The sequence below is a fragment of the Urocampus carinirostris genome, chromosome 6, assembly GCF_059441175.1.
Source record: "Urocampus carinirostris isolate Australia breed hairy pipefish chromosome 6, RoL_Ucar_1.0, whole genome shotgun sequence".
NCBI classification, from domain to species: domain Eukaryota; kingdom Metazoa; phylum Chordata; class Actinopteri; order Syngnathiformes; family Syngnathidae; genus Urocampus; species Urocampus carinirostris.
In genome coordinates, this window is record NC_142354.1 from 8361811 (window position 1) to 8389293 (window position 27483).

At 41.7% G+C, this 27483-nt stretch overlaps 1 protein-coding gene and 1 pseudogene across 3 annotated transcripts; one reads left to right on the forward strand and one right to left on the reverse strand.

The window, feature by feature from the left end:
- Nucleotides 1-6426: 6426 nt before the first annotated feature.
- LOC148363720 (serine/threonine-protein kinase 35-like) lies at nt 6427-19206 on the reverse strand. Of its 3 annotated transcripts, XR_015850686.1 has the most exons (4): nt 18526-19206; nt 13480-14208; nt 13175-13234; nt 6427-12595 (listed from the first exon to the last, which is right to left on the reverse strand). XR_015850686.1 is itself a non-coding variant. In XM_088337731.1 (3 exons), exons 1-2 carry the CDS (start codon nt 18986-18988, stop codon nt 13490-13492), a joined length of 1182 nt encoding a protein of 393 aa, XP_088193857.1. In that variant the 5' UTR covers nt 18989-19205; the 3' UTR covers nt 6427-12595; nt 13480-13489. The 3 variants fall into 3 exon arrangements, 2 of the variants coding, with proteins under 2 accessions (XP_088193857.1, XP_088193858.1); XM_088337731.1 differs by lacking the exon at nt 13175-13234 and having other exon boundaries at nt 18526-19205; XM_088337732.1 differs by lacking the exons at nt 6427-12595; nt 13175-13234 and having other exon boundaries at nt 13244-14208.
- A 597-nt stretch (nt 19207-19803) lies between these two features.
- LOC148363721 (U2 spliceosomal RNA) lies at nt 19804-19923 on the forward strand (annotated as a pseudogene).
- Nucleotides 19924-27483: the final 7560 nt, after the last annotated feature.

Sequence of the window (27483 nt, forward strand, 5' to 3'; positions counted from 1 at the left end):
GGCGCTATCCAATTCGTTATAGCTCGGGGGACAACATCCGAGGAACAGTAAGTAAGTGGGAACGAGAGAAAGAAAGTGAGAAGAGAGAAAAAAAGCGGGAGGGATGGAGGGAGGAAAGGCGAGAACAAGAGAAAGAAAAGATAGAAAGAAAAAAGAAAGAAAAAGATAGAAAGAAAAAAGAAAGAAAAAGAGTACGAGGGAAACAGAAGAAGAGACAAGAGAGCGACAGATGATGAGGTGAAGAAGAGAGAGAAGATAATAAATTGAGATAAATGAAAGAGAAACGAGAGAAGCAAGAGACAAAACATAGAAGAAAAATGACAGAGAAACACAAAGAAAAAGGGGAGGGAGGAAAGGTGAGAGAGAAACGAGAGGAAGAGAGAGTACGAGGGAAACTGAAGAGAGGAAAACAAGAGCGCAAGATGATGAGGGAAATAAAAGAGGGAGAGAAAACAATAAAATGAAAGAAACAAAAGAGAAACAAGAGAGAAGCAAGAGACAGAAGAAAAGAGACAATGACAGAAACAGGGGAAAAAAGGGGAGAGAAACGACAGAGAAAAATGAGAAAAAGAAAGACAGAGAGAGGATAGACAGAACAAAAGAGAAAAATGACAAACACAGAAAGAAAAGAGGGAGGGAGGAAAGGTGAGAGAGAAACAAGAGGAAGAGAGAGTACGAGGGAAACAGAAGAGAGGAAAACAAGAGAGCGAGAGAGATGATGAGGGGAAGAAAAGAGAGAGAAAATGAAAGAAATGAAAAAGAAACAAAAGAGAAGCAAGGGACAGAACGAAAGAGAAAAAAATGACAGAGAAACATGAGAGAAAAAGGGGAGGGAGAAAAACAACAGAGATAGGAAAATGAGAAAAAGAAAGACACAGATTCAGATTCAGATCTACTTTATTGTCATTCTAGTACACGTGTATACAGAACGAAATGTCGATGCATCTGACCCCCACAGTTTCCTTGAATGTACAGATATAAATAAAGTTGTGTTGTATTTTGGCTACGTATAGTATTTTACCATAGTGCAGATAGTGCAAGAGTAGCTAACCAGATGTGCAAAATGGGCAGTCAGGTTAACAAGTCAGGTACACAGTAACATTAACACTGTAACAATAACGCTGTAATTACAATAGTGCAGAGAGCAATGTGCAAGGAGTGGCAAGCTATAAAAAACTGCCAGTAGTGCAAAAAGTCAGATTAGCAGCCGTTTAGATTTAAGTTAACTATATGTTAGATTGACCATTTAACAGTCTAATGGCCAGGGGGACTAGACTATTGCGGAGCCTGGTGGTCCTGCACCGCACACTGCAGTACCTCTTCCCAGAGGCTAGCAGAGTGAACAGTCCATGATGGGGGTGAGAGGGGTCCCCGGTAATGTTCTTAGCATGGGATAGGCAGCGCTTCTGGCCAACGTCCTGAATGGAGGGAAGTGTAGTCCCGATTATTTTCTCTGCTGTCCTCGTTACCCTCCTCACACTACCCCAGTCGGTAGCGCTGCAGCCTCCACACCACACAGAGATACAGCTGGTCAGGATACTCTCTATGGTGCCCCTGTAGAATGTGATGAGGGAGGGTGGGGGCAGGTGGGCTCTCCTCATCCTCCGCAGGAAGTACAGGCGCTGCTGTGCCCTCTTAACCAGTGATGCAGTGTTCACGGACCAGGTGAGTTTGTTTGTAATGTGCACCCCTAGGAACTTGATACTGCTGACAACCCCCACAGCCTTGCTGTTGATGCAAAGTGGGGCATGGTTGGGCTGGTTTTTCCTAAAGTCGACAATGATCTCTTTAGTTTTGTCAACATTCAGGACCAGGCTGTTGTCCCTGCACCAGCCCACCAACTGCTCCACCTCCTCTCTGTAGGCCAGGTCGTTGTCATCCCTGATGAGGCCCACCACTGTTGTGTCGTCAGCATACTTCACGATGTGGTTTGTGGCGGACCTAGGGACGCAGTCGTGTGTCATCAAGGTGAACAGCAAGGGGCTTAGGACGCAGCCTTGGGGGGAACCCGTGCTGAGGTAGATGACATCTGAACTGTTCTGACCTATCCGCACTGATTGGGGTCTGTCACAGAGGAAGTCCAGCAGCCAGTTCCGCAGGGGGGTGTTGAAATCCAGGAGTCTCATTTTGTCTACCAGATGTTGTGGGATGATGGTGTTGAATGCTGAACTGAAGTCCAGAGGACAGACAGAGAAAGAGAGAAGAGAAAGACAAAAGAGAAAGGAAAAATCTCCGAGTCGTTTAAGTCACATCTTTTCTGATCATGTCACCGTTCAAAATAGCCATTAGCATCTAGTGTTAAAAAGCCATTTGGAATAGAGTACCCGCGACCCTACGGAGGATAAGCGGTGCAGATAATGGATGGATGGATGGAATAGAGTATTTCGTAATACCCCGAAAGAAAAGATGTATGAGGCCTGATTTGCTAAAGAAATTCAGCATTAAGCAAATTTTTTTAGTAAAATAAAGTTGACATCTTGCTGCTAGCACATACTTTGTCCGATTTAGGTGACAATGGGCTTCTAGCAAACAAAAGATTCAAAGAGTGGTTTGGGAGCCAAAAGAACGCTTCTCTGTGAGCCGAGCCAAATAAGATGGTTTCCTAAATACAGCTGCCCTCTTAAGTTGTGACCAGGAGGGGGCGGCATTGCTTCACACGTTAACACAGTCACGATTGAAAGGAGACGTGTCAGCTTCATTTTCTTGCACTTTTTTCATTTTTCTTTATTGCTCGGTCTAGAGCAGGGTTGTCAAACCGATTTTACCTCTGGGGCCACATGATAGAACAAACATTCTCTCGGGGGCCGGACTTGTAGATTAGAAAGAAAAAAAGAGAAAGAAATAAGAGAAAGAGAGGGAGAGAAAAAAAGAGGGTGGGACAAAGAAAGAGAAAGGGAGAAATACAGAGGAGAGGGAGAGAAAAAAGGTGGGACAAAGAAAGAGAAAAAGGGAAGAATACAGAGAGAGAAAGCGAGAGAAATAGAAGAGATAAGAGTAATAGTGAGAGGGGGAAGAGAGAGAGAAATCCAAAAAGAGAAGGGGAGAGAGAAGGGGAAAGCGAGTGAGAGAAAGAGCCTAGAGAGAAAAGAAAAAAATAGCAAAAGAAGGTAAAAATACAGAGAGAGAAACACAAAGCGCAACAAAGGAAGAGAAACAGAGACAGGGAGTAAGAGAGAGACAGACAGAGACAAAGGGAGGAAAAGAGAGAGGGAAATACATCAATAAATACAAGTACAGCGTCTTTGGCAACATGAAGTGGACATATTTCAACCTGCAGCTCATTTTTCTCTTGCGCTTCTCTGAACGTTGTCTCACGGGCTGGATTCAATCCCTAAGCAGGCCTGGTTCGGCCCGTGGGCTGCCTGTTTAGCAACCTTGGTCTAGGGTGTCAGACTCCCAAAAAAGATGGCAACGGCAAGGACTAATGACAAGGGTGAAATAACATAGGCAAGTGATATTTCGTTTCCAAGCTTTATTGAAACACAAACGGTTAACAACACGATTGGCTGCATTTTGATTGCCTCGAGAGGCTCCCCACGTTCTTTGAACCATTTCTTCAAGTTAGGGGTGTCAAACTCAGTTTAGCTCTCAGGGGGCACGGGATAGAAAACAAAAAAAAAACAAAAAAAGGCTCACGGAGGCCCAGACTGGTAGATTAGAGAAAGAGAGAACCAGAGAGAGAAAGAATGACAGAAAAAGGAGAGAGAAAAAGAGAAATAGACACAAGAAAGTGAAAAAGAGTCCGGAGCGGGAGAGTGAGAGAAAAAAGAAAGAGTGAGAGACAAAAAATAAGGAAGTAAAAAGGGGAAAACGAGAGAGAAAAAGAGTGGGAAAGAGACAGCGAAAAAAAACAAGATAAAGTGAGAGAAAGAGAGAAAAGACAAAGTGAGAGGAAGAAAACAAGAGAAAAAAACGAGAGAAAGACAGAATGAAAAAGAGAGTGAGGAAAAAGAGGGTGAAAGAGAAAAAGGAGACAGAGAGATTGAGAAATAGAGACAAGAAAGGAAGAGTTCAGAATGGGAGAGTGAAAGAGAAAAAAAGAAAGGGGGGAGTGAGAGCAGGGGAAAGAGACTAAGAAAGTAAGGAGTGAAAAGGGGAAAACAAGAAAAACAGTGGGAAAGAGACAGAGAAAAAAAACAAGATAAAGTGAGAGAAAGAGAGAAAAGACAAAGTGAGAGGAAGAAAACAAGAGAAAAAAACGAGAGAAAGACAGAATGAAAAAGAGAGTGAGGAAAAAGAGGGTGAAAGAGAAAAAGGAGACAGAGAGATTGAGAAATAGAGACAAGAAAGGAAGAGTTCAGAATGGGAGAGTGAAAGAGAAAAAAAGAAAGGGGGGAGTGAGAGCGGGGGAAAGAGACTAAGAAAGTAAGGAGTGAAAAGGGGAAAACAAGAAAAACAGTGGGAAAGAGACAGAGAAAAAAAAGAAAACAAGATAAAGTGAGAGAAAGGAGAGAGAACACAGAAAGAGGGAAAAGACAAAGTGAGAGCAAGAGAACAAGAGAAAAAACGAGAGAAAGACAGAACGAAAAAGAGTGAGAGTGAGAAAAGAGGGTGAAAGAAGAGAAAAAGGAGAGACAGAGAAAAAGAAAGAATAAAAGAACAGAAAGAAATGGCGAAAGACAAAAAAAGAAAGGGAGAGAGCAAGAGAAGAGTGAACAACAAGAGAATGGAGTGTGCCCCCTTTTCAGTTTCCACTTCCCTGCCCTTCTTGTACAAATTGCTGCAAAAAGGATTGAAAAAGAAGATAATAAATAAAGCCCATTTGTGGTTTTCCTCGGAAATTCTCGAGGATGTCATCGTTGGGGCAGAGAGGTGCAGGCAGAACAATCATTTCCCTTCTGCTTTTTGGGGGGCTTTGATGCCCCCCCAAAAAAAAGAGGAAAAAATTATTTCCGATATCCCCCCCTTCCCCCAATTTTTGAATTTAAAAAAATAATCTTCCAAAAACCTGAAAATCCATTTAAAAAGGGGATAACAGGGTACATCATCAAAACCTCTTTTCCCCTGAGAAAAAAACATCCCATAATAATTGAAGGGGGCAGGGCTTAGTTTTGAATTGAATCATTATTTTTTTTTAAATATTTTTATCTCTTTGGGGAATTGTTAGCCTTTCTTAAAACAGTAACAAATAAACCATTTGCCATATTCCCTTTTAAAAAATTGAAATTCAATTCAGTAAAACAATATTCCCAAAAATGAAATTTGACATCGTTTACACAATTAAAACTTTTCTATTATTGTTGAAAAAAAAAAATCGAAAACTGAAAAAGAAGTTCTGTTTTTGGACCATTTTTAAAAGGGACTTTGTTTTTTTTTTTTGAGAATTTCTTTTCAATGTTTCAGTTTTCTTTTAAAAGTATCAGAAAAAAAACACATTTTTTTCAGAAAAAGAAAAGAAATAAGAAGCAATGTCCTCCAAAACTGAAAATCAGAAAAAATAAAATCACAAACACACAAAAAAAAAAAAACGTTTTTTGTTTTTTTCTAAACTGTGGAATGTCATTGTTGGTAAATATTAAAGGCTCAGCAAAACAAGCGGCTATTGCATTAGCACTCTTTGGTAAGGATCACAAAAGTAAACATTGAAAAGGTAAAACTTCACATTATTATATTTTCAAGGAAATTGCTCTAGAGCACAAAAGGCCACCTGAACGTTTTCAAACATCGAACCGGCAACAACCGTTTTTGCTGATTTTAAAGGGACAGTGTGTTTAAGGACCTCCTAGGGGTGCAAAAACAAAAAAAGCCAGTAAAAAAACAAAACACAGACATTCATTTGAATATGAGAAAGAGAGAGAGAGAGAGAGAGCGCGAGACAGAGAGACAAAGAAAGAGAGAGAGAGAAACATGTATGTTTGTCTGGCATCTCTCTGCTACGCTGTCCTCTCGACACTGGTATTAGTAAACAGCGCCAACTAGCAGCCAACTATGACACACAAAATATGATTTGAATGAATATCGAAAAAAACTTAAGAGAAAGTATGCAACAATCACCTACAAACTCAAGCGAGTGTCCGTTTCACATCTGCTCATGAGGTCACCTCGAATAACTATCGCAAACCACACTGCAATAGACCCTTTTATTGGCTTGTAAACATTGCGACCTACCGGGTGGGCGGGGCTTATTTTGGAGGCAAAATATGTCAAGGCTTAAAAGTTTAGCTTGGTATCAAACTAACGGCAGGATTCAGTACTGGTGAGAAGCAGGAAATTGGGGAATTTTCCACTGAGTTATGTTCCGCATTTGTCATCGCCCCTCTAGTGTATAAATGAATTGAAAGTGCACAATTGTCTTGTTGCGCACTCGCAGCCCAGAATATTCAGTTTTTGTTGTAATAAAATCCAAAACGGTGGTTTTTGTGGATCTCGTCATGGATGTTTTCACAGAAACGCGTGTTTCCCAATGGATGCCTTTCATAGAAGTTTTAATATCCTATGTCACAGCCAGAGGTGGAGGCAAAACAAGACACCGCGCTGGTCAATGGAGAAAAAGAAACGTCAGTTACAGAAAAAAGGAGTGTTGTGGATGCATTAAAGCGAAAAGATTGGACCGAGGCGCTCCTCAAAAACGCTCTGGTTTGCAGCACACTCTTCACATCGGGTAAGAAAAATTGAACATTTCTGATTGTTGCAATGGAGTCCATATTACTGGCAAAATATCTGGTCATTGACTTAGCTTAAGTTAACAGCGGCCTACAAAGCAGCGAAGCAGAGTGGCAAGAGAGCGGTGTGACCGGAGGAGGAAGCGAGGTTGTCAGGCCGGGCTAACCGCTAGGCTAAACCCTGCAAAACGCCTCTCCCATCCATTTTCCTCTCCAACGCTCGCTCTCTGGACAATAAACTGGACCGTCTACAACTGAAACTAACATCGGACCGTGAGATGACGAACTGCTGCGCTAAAATTCTGACGAAGACATGGTTAAACTTATCTATCCCGGCTGACGTTCAAAGAAACTGTGCGGGTCGGATGTATCGACATTTCGTTCTGTATACGCGTGTACACGAATGACAATAAAGTATATCTGAATCTGTTAGCATGTAGCCTAAATGACATCAAGAGACGGTTTTTCCAAAGCGCTTTACAACGTGCTTCACACTTACCCATTCACACCCCAATAGGGAGTCAGCCATGCAAGGTGCCTACCTGCTTATTGGGGGCATTAAGGATTCAGTGTCTTGCCCAAGGACAATACGACATATAACACAGAGGAGCCGGGAATCGAACCTGCGACCTCTTGTTGCACTGTTAAAACTTTTTTTTATATCAAACCAGTACCAACAATTACGGCAGAACTTCTTTTTTATTCATAGCTCAATCTTGAGTTTGCACAGTGTGGTGAGTCGGTCCAGGTGCAAAGCTGCATTCACTCTACCGTTTAAATAAACCAGATAATATACTCTGAACCAGACATGAAAATCACTTTTTGCACATTGTGGATAAAAGTGATCCCTTGTCATCTGTGATTATAATATGTAGGGTAGGCTATTAAAGTAGTCTGAACAATAAAGCGATATTGAAAAAAAAAAAAAAAAAACAAGCTAAAAATTACTGCCTCAGAAAAAAAACTGGATCCTGTCCCAGAACCAAACTGACTTTGAAATCCATGTCCGTAGCAATACTCCTTTATTTAGAATAAGATAGATTTTAAAAAAATACTACTTACGTTGTGGATTATTGGAGTCGAGCTACACATAAGGAGAATACATTAGTTAAGAACGGGTAATTCCAGGCTTGTTTCTCCCGAGTGTAGATGTCAGCGAATGTTATTATTAATCGCCTTGGGCTGCCAAGGCTTAACATTCTTCTTTGCCAAGTAATAACAGTCTTCTTGGTGGGGAACATGCGGTCAAGCCGACCCCAACAGTTCTTGAAAATTGTGAAAATTGAAAGAGGACAAAACATTCTGTCTGGTAGCGTGCATTTTGAGATAAATACACGCATCATTGCGAGGGGGACGGGTTAAAGTAATAGATGTTGTCTTAGAATATAACAAACCAATTGTCTCTGAGATGAATGAGATCTCTCAGTTTTGTTACGCTGATGAAGATAATTAAACGAGCTCTCCCTCTCCCGTTAAGACTTCTCCTTGCATCTTGTTTTACGTATTTTGGGGGATATTTCTCGGGCTGCTCCGAAACTTGTAGAGTTATGATGCCTCACATTTAGTTGTATTTTTGTTTGAGCAAAACACGAGGCAAAAAGAAAAAAGTCCAATGAGAAGTAGTCGAGTGACAAATATACCATACAACAATTTGTAACCGCTCGACATCGCCTGGCCTTTAATTTGGTCCTGAATCGAATTCAAAAGTGTATTTAAACGCAAAGTAGAGAATGGAACGGGAGCTAGACGAGGATGAGCTGCAGGATTTGTACGCATGGATAGATAAAATTTGTCTTTCGAGACCGAAAAGAAACATCGCCAATTATTTTAGCAATGGAGGTACTTTAAGCTAGGCTAATGCTAAGGTAGAACTTGAAATGAGCCTGTGCCATCAAGCAATGATTTTTCCCCCTGTTTTTTTTCTTTTGTATGAATGACAAAGTCAATATTTGTATAATTAAAATAAAGTGTTAAAATTAAGCTACAAGTCTGGACTAAATAGTAAAAGAATAAATAAAACGAAAGACAATTCAGGTGTACCAAAATGTCAGTTCCTTGCAATGTTCTTTTCTGAATATACTGTGTATCATGTTTTTTCATTCTTCATTATATTTACTAATTATACATACTTCTAAATATATTCTTTTAAAACGATACGTAGCAACTTTTTATAATTTGTAACGGTTCCATAGCAGGGTTCAACATTTTGGCCTTTTGCATTTACGAAATCATTAACATGCATAGATCATCATGTTATTCGTTTTTGTTTTGAAATCGAAATAAAATATTAAATCCCCGTTTAAGCACTTAATTTGAGAATTACTTGTGTAGTATTTAGTATATTACCGTTGTATTTTGTAGTTTTATTGTCGGACTATTTTGGTGGCATTTCTGCCCAAATTTTTTTTTGCAGTTTTTCCATATATCTGTAGTATTTTTGTAGGACATCTGTAGTCTTTTTTTCCATAGTTATATTTTCAAAGTACTACTCTACTTGTACTTCTGTAGCATTTCTATGGTAGTAGGTTTGTAGTAGTATTTCTTTAGTCGTTTTTTGTGCTATAGTTTGTTTTAGCTGTACAACAATGTTTTCTTAGTATTTCTGGAGTATTTTTTTTTTCATAGAACGCCACACAATAATATATTAGGTCTCTGTTTTTAAGCACTTAAATATGCTATTTGATTACCCCAGAATTGTTGATAATATGTGTATCATTTGCCCTCATGTAGGTTAATAGTCTGTAATAATAGTTTGCAATAGTAGATCTGTTCTGGCCTTTGAGACTATGTGATTAAGGGCCAAACAAATAAACAGGACTTGACTTGAGGTTTTTGAGTTTTTCCTTGCCCTCATGTATGTTTTAGATCAGGGGATGGTGTCATAATAGTCTGTGGTTTGCAATAATAAGGGCCAAACAAATAAACATGACTTGACTACTTTCTTGTGTAACCCACAAAGGACATTAAAGCAATATCTAGGTAGGCGCTTTTTGACTATGATTTAAGATTGTGTATTTCAGACCACAGTTTGAGAACCCCTGATTGAAAAACCAAACGTTAAATGACTTGGATTGTGTGACCAACATTTTTTTGCAACGTGTGCTTGTTTTCACATTTGACCTGTGGCGTACATTGTTTACAAGGCTAGCATTTAGGCTACACACTAACAGTTGGCTAAAGCTGAGTTAATAACGGGATATTTTGCCGATATAATAAGTACTATGGACTCGATAGCGACAGTCATAAACGTTTGATTTCTCTTACTTGGTATGAAAAGTGTGCTGCAAACCGTAGGGTTTCAGATGAGTGCCTAGGTCCAATCTTTTCTCTTTAATGCGATGAACACCACTCTCGTTTTTTTCTTTGCGTCTGCTGGGAAACTTCAGTTTAAGACTGCAAATACTTTGGGCTCCAATATTTGGACTGAAGGATTTTATACGATTGAATACAATTTACATTTAATGCAAAATATATTCACTGACTGGGCTGTGGTGCGAGGTCAGGGCACCCTGGTGGAAAATGTTGTTTACAGGAACGGTGGGAACGGGACGTACGGCTGATAAATTAATCAGCACATCCAGACGCTGGTGACGCAAAAAGGCCCTGATGACGTAGAAACGCTCAGTGTTGTTTTGATTACCCCAGACATCGGGATGCTCGTCTACGAGATGGTTAAGCCCAGGGGGCTTCCTTGGCGCGCCCATGGGAGGAGTCGACACGCCATTATGCGGGGAGAAAATGGCCAATAAGAAAAAGCTAAAGGACTTGAGAAAAAGGCTTCCCACAGACTCGTCACTAATTCGGCCATTTACGATGGAGTTAACTTAGTTCTTTGGTTAGGGATATTAAATAATAATAATAATAATAATTTCCTTGTATTGTCATTCTGTGTAACAATGTACACAGAACGAAATGTCGATTGCATCTGACCCGATGCAGCCGCAGCCAAGAGAGGGCGCCGCCGACCACTTTTTAAGTCTTAGGAATGACTCGGCCGGGGCGCGAACCCGAACCTTCCAGTCTCAAAGCGGGCGCCTTACCATCTAGGCTAAATCTGCCCCGTGTGGAAATGTCGGCTTCCTGTTCATCTTTTCCCTCAAGAAACAAGTGCCCATAAATTGTTGGGTGAATGTAGGTTGCGTTTGGTTAATGGGGTCATAACTAATTCGAACAATTTGGTAAACGGTACTTTTTGATATTTGAATTCCAACAGGACCCAAACACACGACATGACGACATTTCAACACCCAACTAGTGGAAACCAAAAGCTCGGTTTATCCGGTGTTTTGACCAGTGCGGAGTATTGAAGTAGGCAATGAAAGGACCAATAAGAAGACAAGGCCACCCAGAAAAACGATACAGTGAAGGCACAAAGCGTTCACAGATAAAACAAAAAACGAATCCAGTTCTAGATTCCATTTTAGTTGTAGTAGGAACATTCAGGAGGTGCAAATATACGCATAGAAAAAAAAACTCATGCAGAATGCCGGACATGACACAAAAAAGATAAGACCGAGCCCCCAAAGTGACAAAATGCAAAACGACCACAAATCCTTTTGCTAAATTGCTAAATCTTGGATTTATATATCGCGAATTGTTTTCAAAATAATTGTGACGACATGCTTATATTCTTTAAAAAGGTGCATTGTGTGATACTTGACCACTAGATGGCACTGTGTTGTCTATTGCGAAAGAAAACCAGTGCCAAAAGAGCACGGCGTAGCAACAAGATGCCAGACAAATATGGCGGTGACTATTAGGTATGGATTCCGCTATGAAAAATACAAATTTCTCGGCCTGTGAATACTTACAAAAATTAAGTATACGGGCCCATTATTCCACTCAATGTTATTTTTTAAATTGAATGAAGAGGGTTTTTTGTACCACCAGGAGGCACTACGCATTACAAACTGTCCCTTTAGTGGCCTTTTTATCATTTAAGATGGTGGGCGGGACCCGTGCTTGATTGATTAGTTTTCTTGTCGGTCCTGTAGCCCCGCCTCCTGGTCTTTGACAACAGCATGCATTTTTCTGTGATACACTTTTTAGAAAAGGTCGTTTTTGCGTTATAATGGGAGTTTTTAAAATTGCATAAAACAAAACTCATTTTTAGAAAGAAAAATCATAAATGGTATTGGGCAAAATCTTAAACATAACAATAATGAATAGTCATGACATAATTGCTCGTTATTTCGCAAAATATTTTTGATTTTTTGGGGGGATTTTTTGGTGACAGTTGAGCTTCCTTCCGTAAAGCGGGTGCTAGTGAAAGAAGCAATTACCCAAAAACATTGATAGAAAAAGAAAAATGACAAAACCAGAAAAGCAGCAGCCATTGGTTGCAGTCTCAAGTCAAACGTAGCAACACAAACTACGAAATCAATTTGGGAGCTGTGCTTGATCCTTAAGATCGATTGCTTTTCCTCTCTGTCATGTCACCCATTTGATTGACAGCTGGAGTCATTATTCTGTAAAACGCTTTTAGTAAGGGGTTGTTTGAAATAAAAAACGAGTTTTTATTCAGCATGATAACCATCTTAAAAGGCCTTTTTATAAAAGTTAGAGAATTGGGCAAAATCGTAAAAACAAAAATGATAGTATCATGAAAAGTGTACTTTTCCTGAAATGCTAACACCCTATTAGCCATGATACTAAAACACAATTGCTTATTGTTTAGCAACATTTCAAAAGGTCGTTTCCAATCATCTAATTTTGCCACTTTAGGGCTTTCATAAAGAGGGCGCTAGGTAAAGAAGGAATTCCCGAGGGAGGATTGTAAAAATCAAAAGGGCAGAAGTCGATGGTGGCGCTCTCTGGTCCAACGTAGCAACGACTTACGTCTTTTTCAAGGTACTCACAAAAGCAGCAGATTGTAAACGTTTCTTTTTGGATTCAAACGACCAAAGCAAAGGCAAAATTCTCTTTCCGGGTGAAGAATCCCGTCTCCTCATCTTCAGTCTTCATCACATTCAGGAGAAGCAACGGCTTCGGGTCTGTGGACACGAAAATACAGATTGGTTATGAAAATATGAATTGAGGTCTACTTTTCAGAAAAAAATCTAATACACGATTGTATTCACACCAGCCAGTGACAGCAAACAAAATGTGACTAGCATGTTGCTAACTAAACTCCAATGGTCCCTTTAATCTGTTACTGAACAAACACCCATTAGACGTGACTATCATCACACAAATCGGTCATGCCGCATATCATTGAAAAGCTTTAACTCGTGGGATTCAAGATATAAATTGTGTAACTTTGGAGAATCTAAAGAGGACGAAAACATTCTGAAAAAACATTGTCAATTCCCAGAAAGCATGCACATTGAGAAAAAACAAGTGCGTCATCGCGAGGGGACGCGTTAAGTTACATGTGATGTTGTCTGAGGGTATGAGAAAGCTGGTCGTCTCTTAGACGAATGAGAACTCTGTTTTGGACACTGGCGAAGATAAACGGCTTCTCCCTCTCCCGCCAAGATCTCGCTGTATCTTGTTTTTATATTTCTGAGGCGAGGCAATAAGGTCTGCTCCAAAAGGACCAGAAGCTAACATATCTTTGCTCAAGGGCTCACCTGTCCAACAGCGAGAAGGTATATCTGCATATATTGCCCAGGTGTGTCTTGTCTCCTGGGCTTGGAAGAGGATTTAAAAAATAGATAAGCACCACAATATATGACGCAAAGAAGACATTTCCTCCTTTTGGCACTTTTCGTCATTATTTGCAACAAATCAAGTAAAAGGTGTCTTCACTGGACCAGTGAGACGTCCTGTGCTCCGATTGGCTGGAAGAAAAACATCTTCCAGAAAAAAAAAACTCAGAACAGCGAGAGAAGGTAAAAAACAAAAAGACGGCCAAATAAGTCCCGGGAGCCTTTACCTGGCCCAAATCAGGCGGGACACGTGACCTGGTCCATTCTGGCCTGCAGCTGGAAGGCGTCGGGCCGGTCCTGAGGATTGACGGCGAGCATGTCCTGCAGCAGCTTGCCCAGCTCATCTGAAATGCCCGAGCGCCGTTTCTGCGGGATGTGGAGGACCATCTTGGGGTTCTCCAGCAGCGCCTCGCCCACCGGCACAATGTCGGCCCCTTGCCTGACGTAGGTCCCCAGGAGCTCTCGCTTGGACTCGGCGTCGATGAAGGTGATCCTCTCCAGCATGGCCCAAATGATGATGCCCAGGGCAAAAATGTCCGCCTTGGCCGTGTAGTGGCCCTCCCAGACCTCGGGGGCCATGAAGAAGTCGGACCCGCAGGCCGACGACAACCAGAACTTGTTGACGTTAACGCCTTTGCTTTTGTCCGGCTCGCCTTTGTCCTCGGCGTGGTTTCCCGAACCGGCGCAGACTTTGCTCAGGCCGAAATCGGCGACTTTGAGGACGGGGCGACCCGATTTCTCGGAGATGAGGATGTTGTCCGGTTTGAGGTCCCTGTGGACGATCTTGTTGTTGTGTAGGAAGGCCACGGCGCTGGTGAGCTGCAGCATGAAGCTGGTGTTGGTTTGAGAGTCGGGATGCCGGGACAGGACGAAGCGGTTGAGGTCTCCTCCTTCGCAGAACTCCATGACGAACCACAGGTAACAGGGCTCCTCTGGGGCAGTCAACACTCTCTCACCTGAAACACAAATGGCGCATTTATTGCTTCAGTGGCCCAACTTTCGTACTAAAAGTATAATATCCTAAACCTGGGTCCGACTTTGCCTAATATTTTGTTCCCCAAAAGATCAATTATTACATATGGGTCGGCCTTCTGGGCAGCACGGCGGGGCAGTGGTTAGCGCGTGTGCGGCACAGTTCTGAGGTGATTAGATTGAACCTCCTGTGTGGAGTTTGCATGTTCTCCCGGTGCTCGCGTGGGTTTCCTCCGGGCACTCCGGTTTATTCCCACATTCCAAAAACATGCATTTCAGGTAAATTGGACGGTCCAAATTGTCCCTAGGTGTGAATGAGCAAGCGAATTGTCTGTCCCTGTGTGCCCTGCGAATGGCTAGCAACAAGTTCAGGATGTCCCCTGCACACTGCCTGAAGATAGCTGGGATGGACTCCAGCACCCCCGAAACCCTACTGAGGATAATCGGTGCAGATAATGGATGGATGGGTCGGCCTTTTCTCTTGCTATCCATTTATAAACCGAAGCCATAAGTGAAAGGAAGCTAGAGTCAAGAACACACTCACAGTCACCTTAAGGGGGAATTCGCAATAGTCAACCACTAGAAGGCTGTATTGTGTTGTGCAACCAAAAAAAAGTGCTAAAAATCACAAGCACAAATGCAAAACTAGAGAGACTCAAAGTGACCGGAGTGCACAATTTTCCTACCCATTTTTTCCCTTTCATCTAGTTTTTCATTTATGTAGCTACATTGGTCATATCCCTCAAGAGGGGTGATCAACAGCAAGACAAACACATACAATAAACAGAAAAAAAAAGGGGAAAAAACAGCAAAAAACACACAAACAGTTTTGGACCTTGGCCAACCCAAATGCCCAAACAAGTTGGGCACCTCTGCACCCAAATCGGCCGTGCTTTTGTCCATCCGGATAAAACGGGACACGAGAAAGCGGCCGTGTCACTCAGATCAGGGGGACTCAACACACTCTTCTGTTGAACGGGAGGGCCCGACAGGTTTCGCTGGTTTACCCCTGCCGCATCATACAGGTGCCCTGCCCATCCCTTAGAACGCGGCCAAACATCCCACTATCCTTTTACCACACCTCTCTACTCATTCCTACCACCACCAAGAGCTCGAGCTTCCAGTTTCTAAGAGTCCACAATTATGTCAGCTCTTAAAATGAGCCACATGTTATGTAGAGATGATACATTCCTTCGTGTTTTTTGCGTGTTCTTCAAATCAATACACATTTTACAGGATTATTTTAAGACATTATGAGCCAGATTGGAGCCTTTGTCTTAATATTCCAGTTGCAGGTGAGCATGCACGCAATTAAAGACCTTTCAGAACATTCGCGACTTGTAAATGTCTGCAGAGAATTCTTTGGTCCTATTTTGGACGCCTTTAGGACGACATTTTGTGCTGGATCAGTGTGTGTTTATTGGGGAGCTGTATGTGTGGAGGCGATCATACTGCTTTTAGAATTGACTAACAAATTCAATTCTTGTAGGTGTCTTTTGGGCATTTTGTAAACATCGTTTGCATGTCTTTAAGACACAGTTTTCATCTGCTCAACTTGCTACCTTCTGAAAGGGGATACAGATCCATTTGAGCTGGTACAAAAAGACTTAAAGACAGCTTCTTCCCCAAAGCTTTCACAATACTTAAATGGTAAATGGTCTCCATTTATATTGGTCTGCGCTTTACAATGTGCTTCACACATACCCATTCACACACACACCAATAGCGGCCATGCAGCCATGCAAATCTGCAATGAACTGACATACTTTGTAATAACCATCATCTGCACCTTTGTCAGAACAAGTAATCAGTATTTGCGCTACGAATAACGAACAATCGATTTATCATTGGTTGCTGCTATCACAGCTGCTGCCTACTGAGTTTTTATATTGTCCATCCATCCATCGTCTTCCGCTTATTCGCGGGGGCAGCAGCCTTAAAAGGGAAGCCCAGACGTCCCTATCCCCAGCCACCTCCTCAAGCTCATCCGACGGGATCCCGAGGCGTTCAAGCCAGCAAAGAGACATAGTCTCTCCAACGTGTCCTGGGTCGCCTCGGCGCCTCCTGCCAGAGGGACATGCCCAGAACACCTCTCGAAGGGAGGCGTTCAGGAGGCATCCTTGTCAGATGCCCGAGCCACCTCAACTGGCTCCTCTCAATGCGGAGCAGCAGTGGCTCCACACAGAGTCCCTCCCGGATGACTGAGCTTATCACCTTATCTCGAAGGGAAAACCCAGACAGCCTGCGGAGGAAACTCATTTCGGCCACTTGTAACCGGGATGGTGTTCTTTCAGTCATAATCCATAGTTCATGACCATAGGTGAGGGCAGGAACGTATCTCGATCAGTAGATGGAGAGCTCAGCTCCCTCTTCACCACGACGGACCGGTACAGGGTCCGAATGACGCCAGACGCTGCACCAACCCGTCTGTCGATCTCCCGTTCCATCTTACCCTCAAACCGTGAACAAGACCCCAAGATACTTGAACTCCTCCACTTGGGGCAAGAGCTCATCCCCAACCCGGGTTTTTATATTGTGTTCTGTAAATTTAAATATATTTGCTTTGCATATTGGTTACTGGACTACTTTTAAATTCGATATGTATAAGTGCACTATATGGGGCAGCTTTGAATTTCATGAGACAATAGTCATGACAACAAAAGCGTTCTGTTCTTATCGATTCTAAAAAGGCAGGATAGCCAAGGATGGGTGCCGCCAGTCTTAACATGCTCAAGACCCACCACAGAAAGTATGCCACGACAACCTTGTTGGTTAAAAGACACGAAAACCGTAAATATTGTACGATATCTTGTTTAAACCACAATATCCTTCCATTATATACATTTGAGAAGTGTTTTTTTTCTTCTTGATTTTATGCAATCAGGATTTAGGACTAACCACTCCACTGAGACAGCACTGGTTAAGGTAACCAACGATCTTCTACTTGGACTCCGGCGCTTCATCGCTCTTGCTGCTGCTGGACCTTAATGCTGCCTTTGACACTGTGGACCATAATATCTTACTAAAACGTTGGGAAAATGTATTGGTCTCTCAGGAACCGTCCTCTTATGGTTCAGATCCTACATATCAGATAGGACGCACTGTGTTGAATATGGTGAAATGACATCTGAGCCCTTTAGTGTTACCTGTGGTGTTCCGCAGGGTTCAGTACTTGGCCCCCTCCTTTTCAGCATTTACATGCTTCCATGAGGTGATATTATTCGCAAGTATAATATTAGTTTCCAATGCTTTGCAGATGACACTCAACTTTACCTTCCGATGGAAGAATCTGCCACACTAAATTGTGCAAATTTAGAGGCCTGCCTAACTGAGATATAAGAGTGGATGTCACTCAACTTCTTGCGCCTTAACTCTGAAAAGACCAAAATGTTAGTTATTGGTCCATCTAAATGCCGTGACTTGTTCTCAAAAAAGGTCTCTGAACATTGACAAAAGTAATATCACCCAGAGTGACTCAGTCAAAAATTTAGGTGTCAAATTTGACCCCGATCTGTCCTTTCAAACACAAGTTAAGAATATTACTAGCTGTTCTTCCATCTTTGCAACATTGCTAAAATGCGTCCTATGCTCTCCCAATCCCATGCGGATATTACAATTCATGCGTTTGTTACTTCCAGTCTCGAATACTGAAATGCACTACTCTCCTGTCTCCCGAAGTCCCGCATCAAGAGCCTTCAGCTGGTACAAAATGCTGCATCGACTAAGACAAGAAAGTTTGATCACATTACCCCGATTTTAGCTAACCTGCATTGGCTCCCTATTAACTTAAGATGTGATTTTAAGGTTCTGTTGATAGTATACAAAATCATGCATGGACTTGCTCCCGCATATCTTTCAGATTTAATTTCCCCCTATGCTCCGGTCTGGAGTCTTCACTCAGAAAATGCTGGTCTACTAGTGATCGCAAGAGCGAAAAAGAAATCCACAGAACGTTCTCCATTTGGAACCCGGTGCTGTGGAATGCTCTTCCCCCTGAGATTCGATCTGCAAACTCAGTGGAACTATTTAAATCTCGGGCTTAAAACACACTTCTATTCTATAGCATCTGAATAACCTATATTTTATGTTGATAACATGTGTATTTGCCCTCACGTAGATTTAAGATGAGGGGATGGTGTCATAATAGTCTGTAATAATAGTTTGCAATAGTCTTTGATCTGTGCAGACCTTAGAGACTCTTTGTGATTAAGGGCGTCACAAAAAAACATGACTTGAATTTTTGGGCCCCTTAGTGTTGAGTTAGCTATCTCATGTTTAAGGTAGGGGACGAGGCTTTTCACCTTTGAGAGACGTCTCCACAAGCCTCAAATACTGCTTAGAGCGCTTATTCCCGTGGCTCATCTTCTGCGCCATCTCGTTCCTTTGCAGGACACACTCCTCCAATTGCACAACATTTTGATGGCGTTTCTCCAGACTGGTCAACGCCCAAAATTCGTGCAGGGCGAGCTCCACGTTCTCCGGCGCGTCGCAGCGAAGCTTCTTGATCGCTACCCGGGCTCCCGACTTGCGGGCCACCGCTTCGTACACGACGCCGTAGGTCCCTCTACCGATTTCGCGGAGCAGGCTGTAGCGGGGGGGCATGGTCTTGATCGCCGCGTCGTCCAGCTTGACGAAGCCGACGTCGTCTTCGTCTGTGTCCGCGTCTTGTCCCGTGTTTGCCTGGCTCCGGCATCGCAGCACGGCGGGCGAGGTTAGCTTGGAGCTCCGTGTGCGGCTTCGCCACTGGTTGCCGGTCGCGCTCATCGCGTGTTTACTGGTTTGAACATGGCGGACGCAGGTTTTCGTCTTTCGTCGTGATGACTCAGGTTGTTCTTTCGTGTTTGGAAGACGAAACGCGAAATAATCTAGCAGTAGACGAAATTAACAGTCATGGTGGCCGTTCTCTGTGAAATACTTCTGAGTTAGTGTCTGCCGTGAAATACTTCCGGGTTTGTGTCTGGCTTCCGATTGGAGGCTACGTTTCCGCTTTTGACCCCAGCAAAATAAAGATTTACATTACAGTAGTAACATTTGGTTCGTGTGGCTAGACATAAATGTAAATCATACCAATGTTTTTTAATTATTATATTTTATTTTAAAAGAAAAAACACGAACGGTATATATTAGGGAGGATGAGAGTAAAACAATCTACTCCAAATAAGCAAGCAGCGGACGAAATCAGCAGTCATGGTGGGCGTTTTCTGTGAAATACTTCCGGGTTAGTGTTTGGCTTCTGGTTTGGAGGCGATGTTTCTGCTTTTGAGCGCAGTCAAGTCATTTTTATTTGTATAGCCCTTAATCACAAAGAGTCTCAAAGGGCTTCACAGGTTATTGCACAGACTATTGTTACACCATCCCCTGAGCTGAAACCAACATGAGGGCAAGTAAAAACTCTCAACCTCAACATGAGGAAAATGAAGAAACCTTGTGAAGGGACCGCACATGTGGATAACTGTGGATCTAGGATAGTGTACTATCTATGGATTTGAATTTGTGTTAGCTTGCTCTGTCGTGGAACTGAGTACTTTATGCTAGCTTGGCCTTGTTTTTGGACTGTGGCTTTGATGCTATGTCAGTCCTTAGCTTGGCCTTTGCCATGATCTTTGATTTTTGCAATCCGGAGATGGAATAAGAGCTTGCTCTGTCCACTCCACGCATCGGCCCGGTATTGCAGTACCTCCGGGAACGGTGCATTCGCAATGATCGCAGCAAGGCTTTAGGGCTAGGACCTTAGCTTAGCCTTTTGGCTGAGAGTAAGTGTCCCGGCTCCTAGGCTTTGTAGCGTATAATGAACTGACCGATAACGGATAATGGATAATGAATAACGAAGATAGATCAATAACCCTTAAAAACCCCAAACCCCCCCCCTCAATCAGGATGACAAGGCTGCAATGGATGTTGCAATTACAAATAATACTAAGATATTGTCAGCCAAAAATATAGGTTTTTCATATGCTATGGAGTAGAAGTGTGTTTTAAGCTTAGATTTAAACATTTCCACTGAGGTTGCAGATCGGATCTCAGAGGGAAGGGCATTCCACAGCACCGGTGCCCGGATGGAGAACGCTCTCGAACCTGCGGAACTCTTCTTGGCTTTTGGGATCACCAGTAGAGCAGCGCTTTCAGAGCGAAGGCTCCGGACAGGAACTTCGGGCGAAATTAAATCTGAAAGATATGAGGGAGCAAGTCAATGTTTGATTTTGTATATTACCAAGAGAATCTTGAAATCACATCTTAAGCTAACAGGGAGCCAGTGCAGGTTACCTAAAATCGACGTAATGTAATCGGACTCTCTTGCCTTAGTTAAAAGCCTTGCTGCAGCATTTTGTACTAGCTTAAGACTCTTGATTTTGGACTTGGGGAGACCGGAGAGTAGTGCATTACAGTAATCGAGACGGAAGGTAACAAACGCGTGAGTTGTAATCTCCGCATCCGACGGAGACAGCATAGGACAAATTTTAGCAATGTTGCTAAGATGGAAGAAAGCGGTTCAAGTAATTTTCTTCACGTGTGTTTGAAAGGACAGATCGGTGTCAAATATGACACCTTCATTTTTAACTGAGTCACTCTGGGTGATGTGACATTTTTGTCAATGTTCAGAGACGTTTTTTGAGAACAAGTCACGGCATTTAGATGGACCAATAACTAACATTTCGGTCTTTTCAGAGTTAAGACGCTAAAAATTGAGTGACATCCACTTTTTTATCTCAGTGAGGTAAGCCTCCAAATTTCCACAATTTAGTGTGGCAAATTCCTCCAACAGAAGATATGGTTGAGTGTCATCTGCATAGCAATGGAAACTGATATTATACTTGCGAATAATATCACCTAATGGAAGCATGTAAATGCTGAAAAGAAGGGGGCCAAGTACTGAACCCTGCGGAACACTACAGGTAACACTAAAGGGCTCAGATGTCATTTCGCCATATTTAACACAGTGCGTCATGAGAGGTAGGATCTGAACCATAAGAGGACGGTTCCTGAGAGACCAATCCATTTTTCCAACATTCTAGTAAGATATTATGGTCCACTGTGTCAAAAGCAGCACTGAGGTCCAGCAGCAGCAAAAGTGCTGAAGCGCCAGAGTCCATTGCCAGTAGAAGATCATTGGTCACCTTAATCAGAGCTGTCTCAGGAGTGTTAGCCCTGAATCCTGATTGCATAGATTCAAAACGATTGTTCTCGGATATAAAATCATTTAGCTGCTGTGCCACCACTTTTTCAAGTACTTTAGAAAGAAACGGTAGGTTTGACACAGTTCCATAATTACATAAGCTTTCTGGATCAAGGTTGGGTCGTTTCAGTGTAGGTTTAATAACAGCGGACTTAAAATCCGCTGGAACTACACCTGAGGAGAGTGATATGTTTAGAATATTTAGAACTGAATGACCAATGACCCCAAAAAGACCTCTAATCAGCAGACCCGGAAGCAGGTCAAACAGACAAGTCGTCGTTTGGCCGTGTTCACAGCAAAATAAAGATCTACATTATGCAAGGCAAGTTTATTTGTATAGCACAATTCATACACTAGGCAATTCAAGTGCTTTACAGAAATGGCAAATAGACAGGTTAAAAACACACAATTACAGTTAAAACATAGAAAAGACATTGAAAATTTAAAATGTGTTTTTTAAAATGCATTAAAACCACAGATAAAACATAATAAAATCAATGAATTAAAATAAAGTAAAAGTAAGGAGTGCAGATAGAACCCTTTCAGTTCAGAGTAGACGCCTGTGTGACGTCGTCAGGAAGACTATTCCAGAGTTTAGCTGCATGGAACTGAAACGCAGTTTCACCCTGTTTAGTCCTGGCTCTGGGCACCAGCAGAAGGCCTGTCCCTGAGGTTCTCAGGGTCCCATATGGTTCATATGGGACCAACATGTCACAGATGTACTTTGGTGCTAGATCATGAAGAGACTTATACACAAGCAGAGCTGTTTTCAAGTCTATTCTCTGAGCAACAGGAAGCCAGTGCAGAGACCTGAGCACAGGACTAATATGGTCAGTAGTAACATTTGGTTCGTGTGGCTGGACATAAATGTAAACCCTACCTATGTCCAGTGTTCCCTCTAAGCTGCGCGCGTGCGCAATTGCGCACTGCTCGCACATTCTCGGCGCACAAGAAAATCTAGCCAGCGCACAAAAATGAAGGTTCAAAATTACTTATTAAGAAGCGACTTAAGTCAAAGTTGCAGTGCATGAAGGTAAAAACACACGGGTTCCCCTGACGTTGTGTCCCAAATGCGGTATTTTGAAGTCGAACGAAGTTGAGTAAAGTTAGTAGAGTATGTCGAGAACCGGCTTTTTTGGCTCGGCTCACTAAAAAGGAACCGGCTCTTTCGGGTCCTAAACGGCTATTCAGGTTGTTTTTGCTTCTTTAATCCCAACATGACCAAATATTAAGTAAAATTATGCACAAAATAACCTAAAGGAAGGGGGGAATGGAACAAAAAAGAAAAAAATACCAAAATGAAAAAGTAGTGAAAAGTTGAGAAAAAAAGAAACAAAAGGAAGAGAAAAAAAAGGAGAAATTTAGAAAAAAAGCCAGGAAAAAAAAGAAAAGAAAGAAATGTAGGAAAAAAGTACATAGAGAACAAAAAGAAAAAAGTAAGAGCTCGGAAAAAAACAAACACAATGAGATTTTTTTTTAAAGAATTTTAAAAAGAAAGTAGAAAAAAACACCGAAAAAAGAATAAAAAGTTTGTGTTGCATTCAAATAATTTCCAATTATTGTTTGATAATTAATTATCTTGCCACACTTGGGATTATGGTGGCTCACTGTTGTTTCAAGCGTTGCTCACCGACTTTGTGTGAACGCTCAGACCCGTGGAAAGTTAGAGGGAACATTGCCTATGTCTTTTACTTATTATATTTTATTTTTAAAAGAAAAATCCGAACGGTAAATATTGGGGAGGAGAAAAAAAACAATCTACTCCAAATTAACTAGCAGTGGACGAAATTAGCAGTCATGGTGACCGTTGTTGTGCCTAATTTTGACTCCCATGCAAAATCCTCCCCCCCTCGCGTGAACGCGCATTCTGCTGCGCTTCCGACAAAAGCGATCATGTTCTACATAATAAGCTTATTAAAACAATAAAGCGAGCTAATTAAAACAATCAAGCGATCGTAGTCTATATAACGCGTTTATTAAAACAATAAAGCGTGATCGTATTCTACAAAATGCGTTTTTTTAACGCGGATACAAAAGTCACCAACGTCAACGTACGCTATGGTTTCCACGATCACAACTCATTGTACACAAATAGCCTTTATTTGTTGTACCTTAATAGCCTTATGAAATGTATTTTTATTGTGACTGAAACCCTGGATGGATTGGATACCGCAGTGTAATCGACTTTGGCCTGGACGAATCTATTGACACTAACAAAGATGTTATCTCATCTCATCTCATCTCATCAGCCGTACCGCTTATCCTCATTAGGGTCGCGGGGGGGCTGGAGCCCATCCCAGCCATCTCCGGGCAGTGGGCAGGGGACACCCTGAATTGGTTGCCAGCCAATCGCAGGGCACACAGGGACAGACAACTCATTCGCTCATTCACACCTAGGGACAATCTGGACCGGCCAATTCACCTGAAATGCATGTTTTTGGAACGTGGGAGGAAACCGGAGTGCCCGGAGGAAACCCACTCAAGCACGGGGAGAACATACAAACTCTGCACAGGAAGTCTGGAGCTGGATTTGAACCCACGACAGGTTCCCATGACATGAACTGATGTTATACAACGAAATTGTGAATACGCTTGATTGCTATTAAGATTTTAGAGAAGGGTTGTTCAAACCTCACATTGTGTTTGCTGTTAAACGTCATATTGAAATATAATATTGTGAATGTGCTTGATTGCTGTTGAGATTGACAAGATTGTTTTCTGTTATTAGTGTCAATGAATTTGTTCAAACCATTAATTGCTGTTAAAAATGTTGAAAAAATTGTTAAAATGTCATATTGTCAGATATAACGAAATTGTGAATATGCTTAATAGCTGCTAAAATTATCGAGAAAAATTGTTCAAACCTCACATTGTTTATTTGCTGTTAATAGTGTCAATAAAATTGTTCAAACCAAAAAACCCCCAAAAATTGTTGTTGTTTTTTTTCCCATTTAAAATCGGACTTCCCTGCCGATACTGTTTGCAAAGTAAGACACGCTTTAAACCTATTATGTTTTTGGGTTTTGGGATCCAACTACATACACTTTGTGATGTGCTACTGAATAGGTTTTTGACAAATCTAGTTCGTTTTTTTACTAATATGATTAATAATCTCATTTCATCTCATTAGCTGCACCACTTATCCTCAGTAGAGTCGCGGAGGTGCTGGAGCCCATCTCAGCAATCATCGGGTAGTAGGCAGGGGACACCCTGAACTGGTTGCCAGCCAATCGCAGGGCACACAGGGACAGACAACTCGCCCGCTCATTCACACCTAGGGACAATTTGGACCGGCCAATCCACCTGAAATGCATGTCTTTGGAATGTGGGAGGAAACCGTAGTGCCCGGAGGAAACCTACGCAAGCACGGGGAGAACATACAAACCCCGCACAGGAAGTCCAGCAGTTTATCTGGCTGTGTGCTTCGGGTCGTTGTCGTGTTGGAAGACCCAGCCAAGACCCATCTTCAATGCTCAGACTGAGGGAAGGAGGTTGTTCCCCAAAATCTCACTGTACACGACCCCACCCCAGTCATGCTCTTTAGTGCAGTGCACTTGTCCTGTCCCATGTGTGATTTGTGGTTCCATACAAGCTGTGTTCAGTCTTGCATTGCCACAAGTCGGTTTTACTCTCCTGCGTGTATTTTTGACCGAGAAGGCTTGGACAAACAGCAGTGGCTGGATAACCTTGATCATGTCTTTTATTTATATTATTATGTTATTTATTATTATTTAGTTATTTATTTTGGCAAGTTCTACGTGTTAATGTGTAAATAGTTATTTAAACTTAATTTTACAACTTGTCCCCTCTCTCTGAATTAATTTCCCCCTATGTTACTGCACGGAACCTCCACTCGGAAAATGCTGGTCTCCTTGTGATTCCAAGAGCCAAGAAGAAATCTGCAGGCTCAAGAGCGTTCTCCATCCGGGCCCCAGTGCAAGATCTGCAACCTCAGTGGACGTTTATAATCTAGACTTAAGACCCACTTCTATTCAATAGCTGATGACTGATGCCCACCTCATACTTTTCTTGAGACACTCTGTGATTGAGAGCTATATAAATAAATGTGACTTGACTTGACAAGTACTATGTGTTAATGTGTAAATAGTTGTATTTTTGTTACAATCTTGTGAAACATTAAAAAGAACAAACTACCGTAAATTCTGGACTATAGAGCGCACCTGATTATAAGCCGCACCCGCCACATTTTAAGAGGATAACCCCTTTTGTACTTACACAAGTCGCACCTGTATATAAGTCGCATGCGCCTACATTAAAGCATGTAACACAATCACAAAATTAACCCAAATCTGACTTTGAGTCCTGCGATTGTAACTGAATATAAAGTACACAGTCCAAAAACCACAGCCGGCAAAATGAATGGAAAATGATACCGGTACTTAAGGTTTGATGCAGACCTGCAGAGTCCGGGTCCCGTTGAAAATAATCCAAGGGAAAGGGTGGGAAAAATATATATCCACTATTGTCCGCCGCCTCCACAAACACGTCTCACGTTTACTCCACTAACCGTCACCCCCGTGGTTTTCGTCCCTTCTTTTTGATTCGCCCGTACAAAACATATCAGAATAAGTCTCTAAAATAAATACATTACATAAATATACAGTTGCAAATACATATTGTACATGGTTACACATATTTACAAAGAAAGACGGTACACCGAGAGAGTTTTCAAAGCTTTAATAATAATATCATAACTTTCATCCCAAACCGTGTCTGTGAAGGGTAGCAAAACGCTACTAGCAACACGCTCGCAACACAGTGAACAAGTCTGTTAAAAAACATGCCGTACTCGTAGAAATCATGGTTCATCGTCCTCATCTTCCGCCTTATAATGACGTCCTCAAAGTGGTCTTCCCCAGTAAGGGAAAGAGACCTTGTCATAAACACGCTAGCAACATGCTTGCAAAGTAAAATTTATTTGCTAGTAGCTTTGTTTCCTTCTTTATCGGACTGCTCGATTGCTTTCAGCTTGAAAGCTGCGTCATGTGCCTTTCTTTTTGCAATTTGCATGATGAGAGTATGTTGTTGCAGTCTTCCTCGGCGCATAAATTCCACCAATCTAAATCTTGCCTTTTGTGCTCGAGCGCCGCCTGCGGCTGTTAGAAAAATTACATAAATTGGCCACATCACTGAATAAGCCGCAGGGTTGAAAGTTTGGGAAAAAAGTAGCAGCTTATAGTCCGGAATTTACGGTAGAAGAAAACAAGAAAGTATACTTTTGCATTTGAAGAAACTTGTCCTCTGGTCTTATTTTTTGACAAAATAGTTTACAGTGATAATGTGGAATGATGTTAATAGGGAGGAGTCAAGACACAAATAAACAACCACACTACATACGACACAGGCTACAACTTATCCTATTAATTTTTTTAAATTAATCAAATATTATCATACGATATACTCTTAGGTATGCTATTAGGTTGGCTTAGCAGGAAGCACTACACAATATATACATGACCATCTCCAAAAATACTGTAGATAACACATTAGGCTCTCTACATGGGACTTAGGTGCACTGAACTGTAATAAAAATCTATGTGGTTCAATTTAAGAATTCAAGTTCAATTGCTGCCTTAAAAAATATGAGTAAGCACAACTGAAAGATGAGCTTTGTTCCCACACACAGGGTTCAGTCAAAAACGTTGTTCAATTAATGATCATTTGTTGTTTAAACTTGACACTGAGTCAAAACAACTCATGTTACATTATTTAAGAAAACTTGATTTATCTTGTTGAACAAACAATATAGTATTATTTCAACTCACAATTTGGAGTTTAGATGACTTTTACCATATTCAAAACAATTGCCATTACAAGGTGTCTTAACTCATGTTTTAAGGCAGAAAATCAAATTATTTTTTTCAAATTAAGTGGAGTAAAGTTTTTATTTTTTATTGCTAACCATGGCTATTCAGTCAAGTATGCTCCATGAACTCATGTCACGCACCACATTTTAGCCAGAATAAATAGGCGAAAAACCGCTGTGGAGTGCTCAGAAAACAGATCTAAGTTATGATAATACTGCAATGAAAAAGAAGAGTGCAGTGTAACAATAGTGCAATGA

Excerpts from the sequence above, each read along its gene's own strand:
- LOC148363720 (XM_088337731.1), bottom strand. The coding sequence starts at position 18,988 with ATGAGCGCGACCGGCAACCAGTGGCGAAGCCGCACACGGAGCTCCAAG. Across the intron at positions 14,209-18,525 it reads TGTGGAGACGTCTCTCAAAG|GTGAGAGAGTGTTGACTGCC; the intron begins GTGAAAAGCCTC and ends TTTGTGTTTCAG.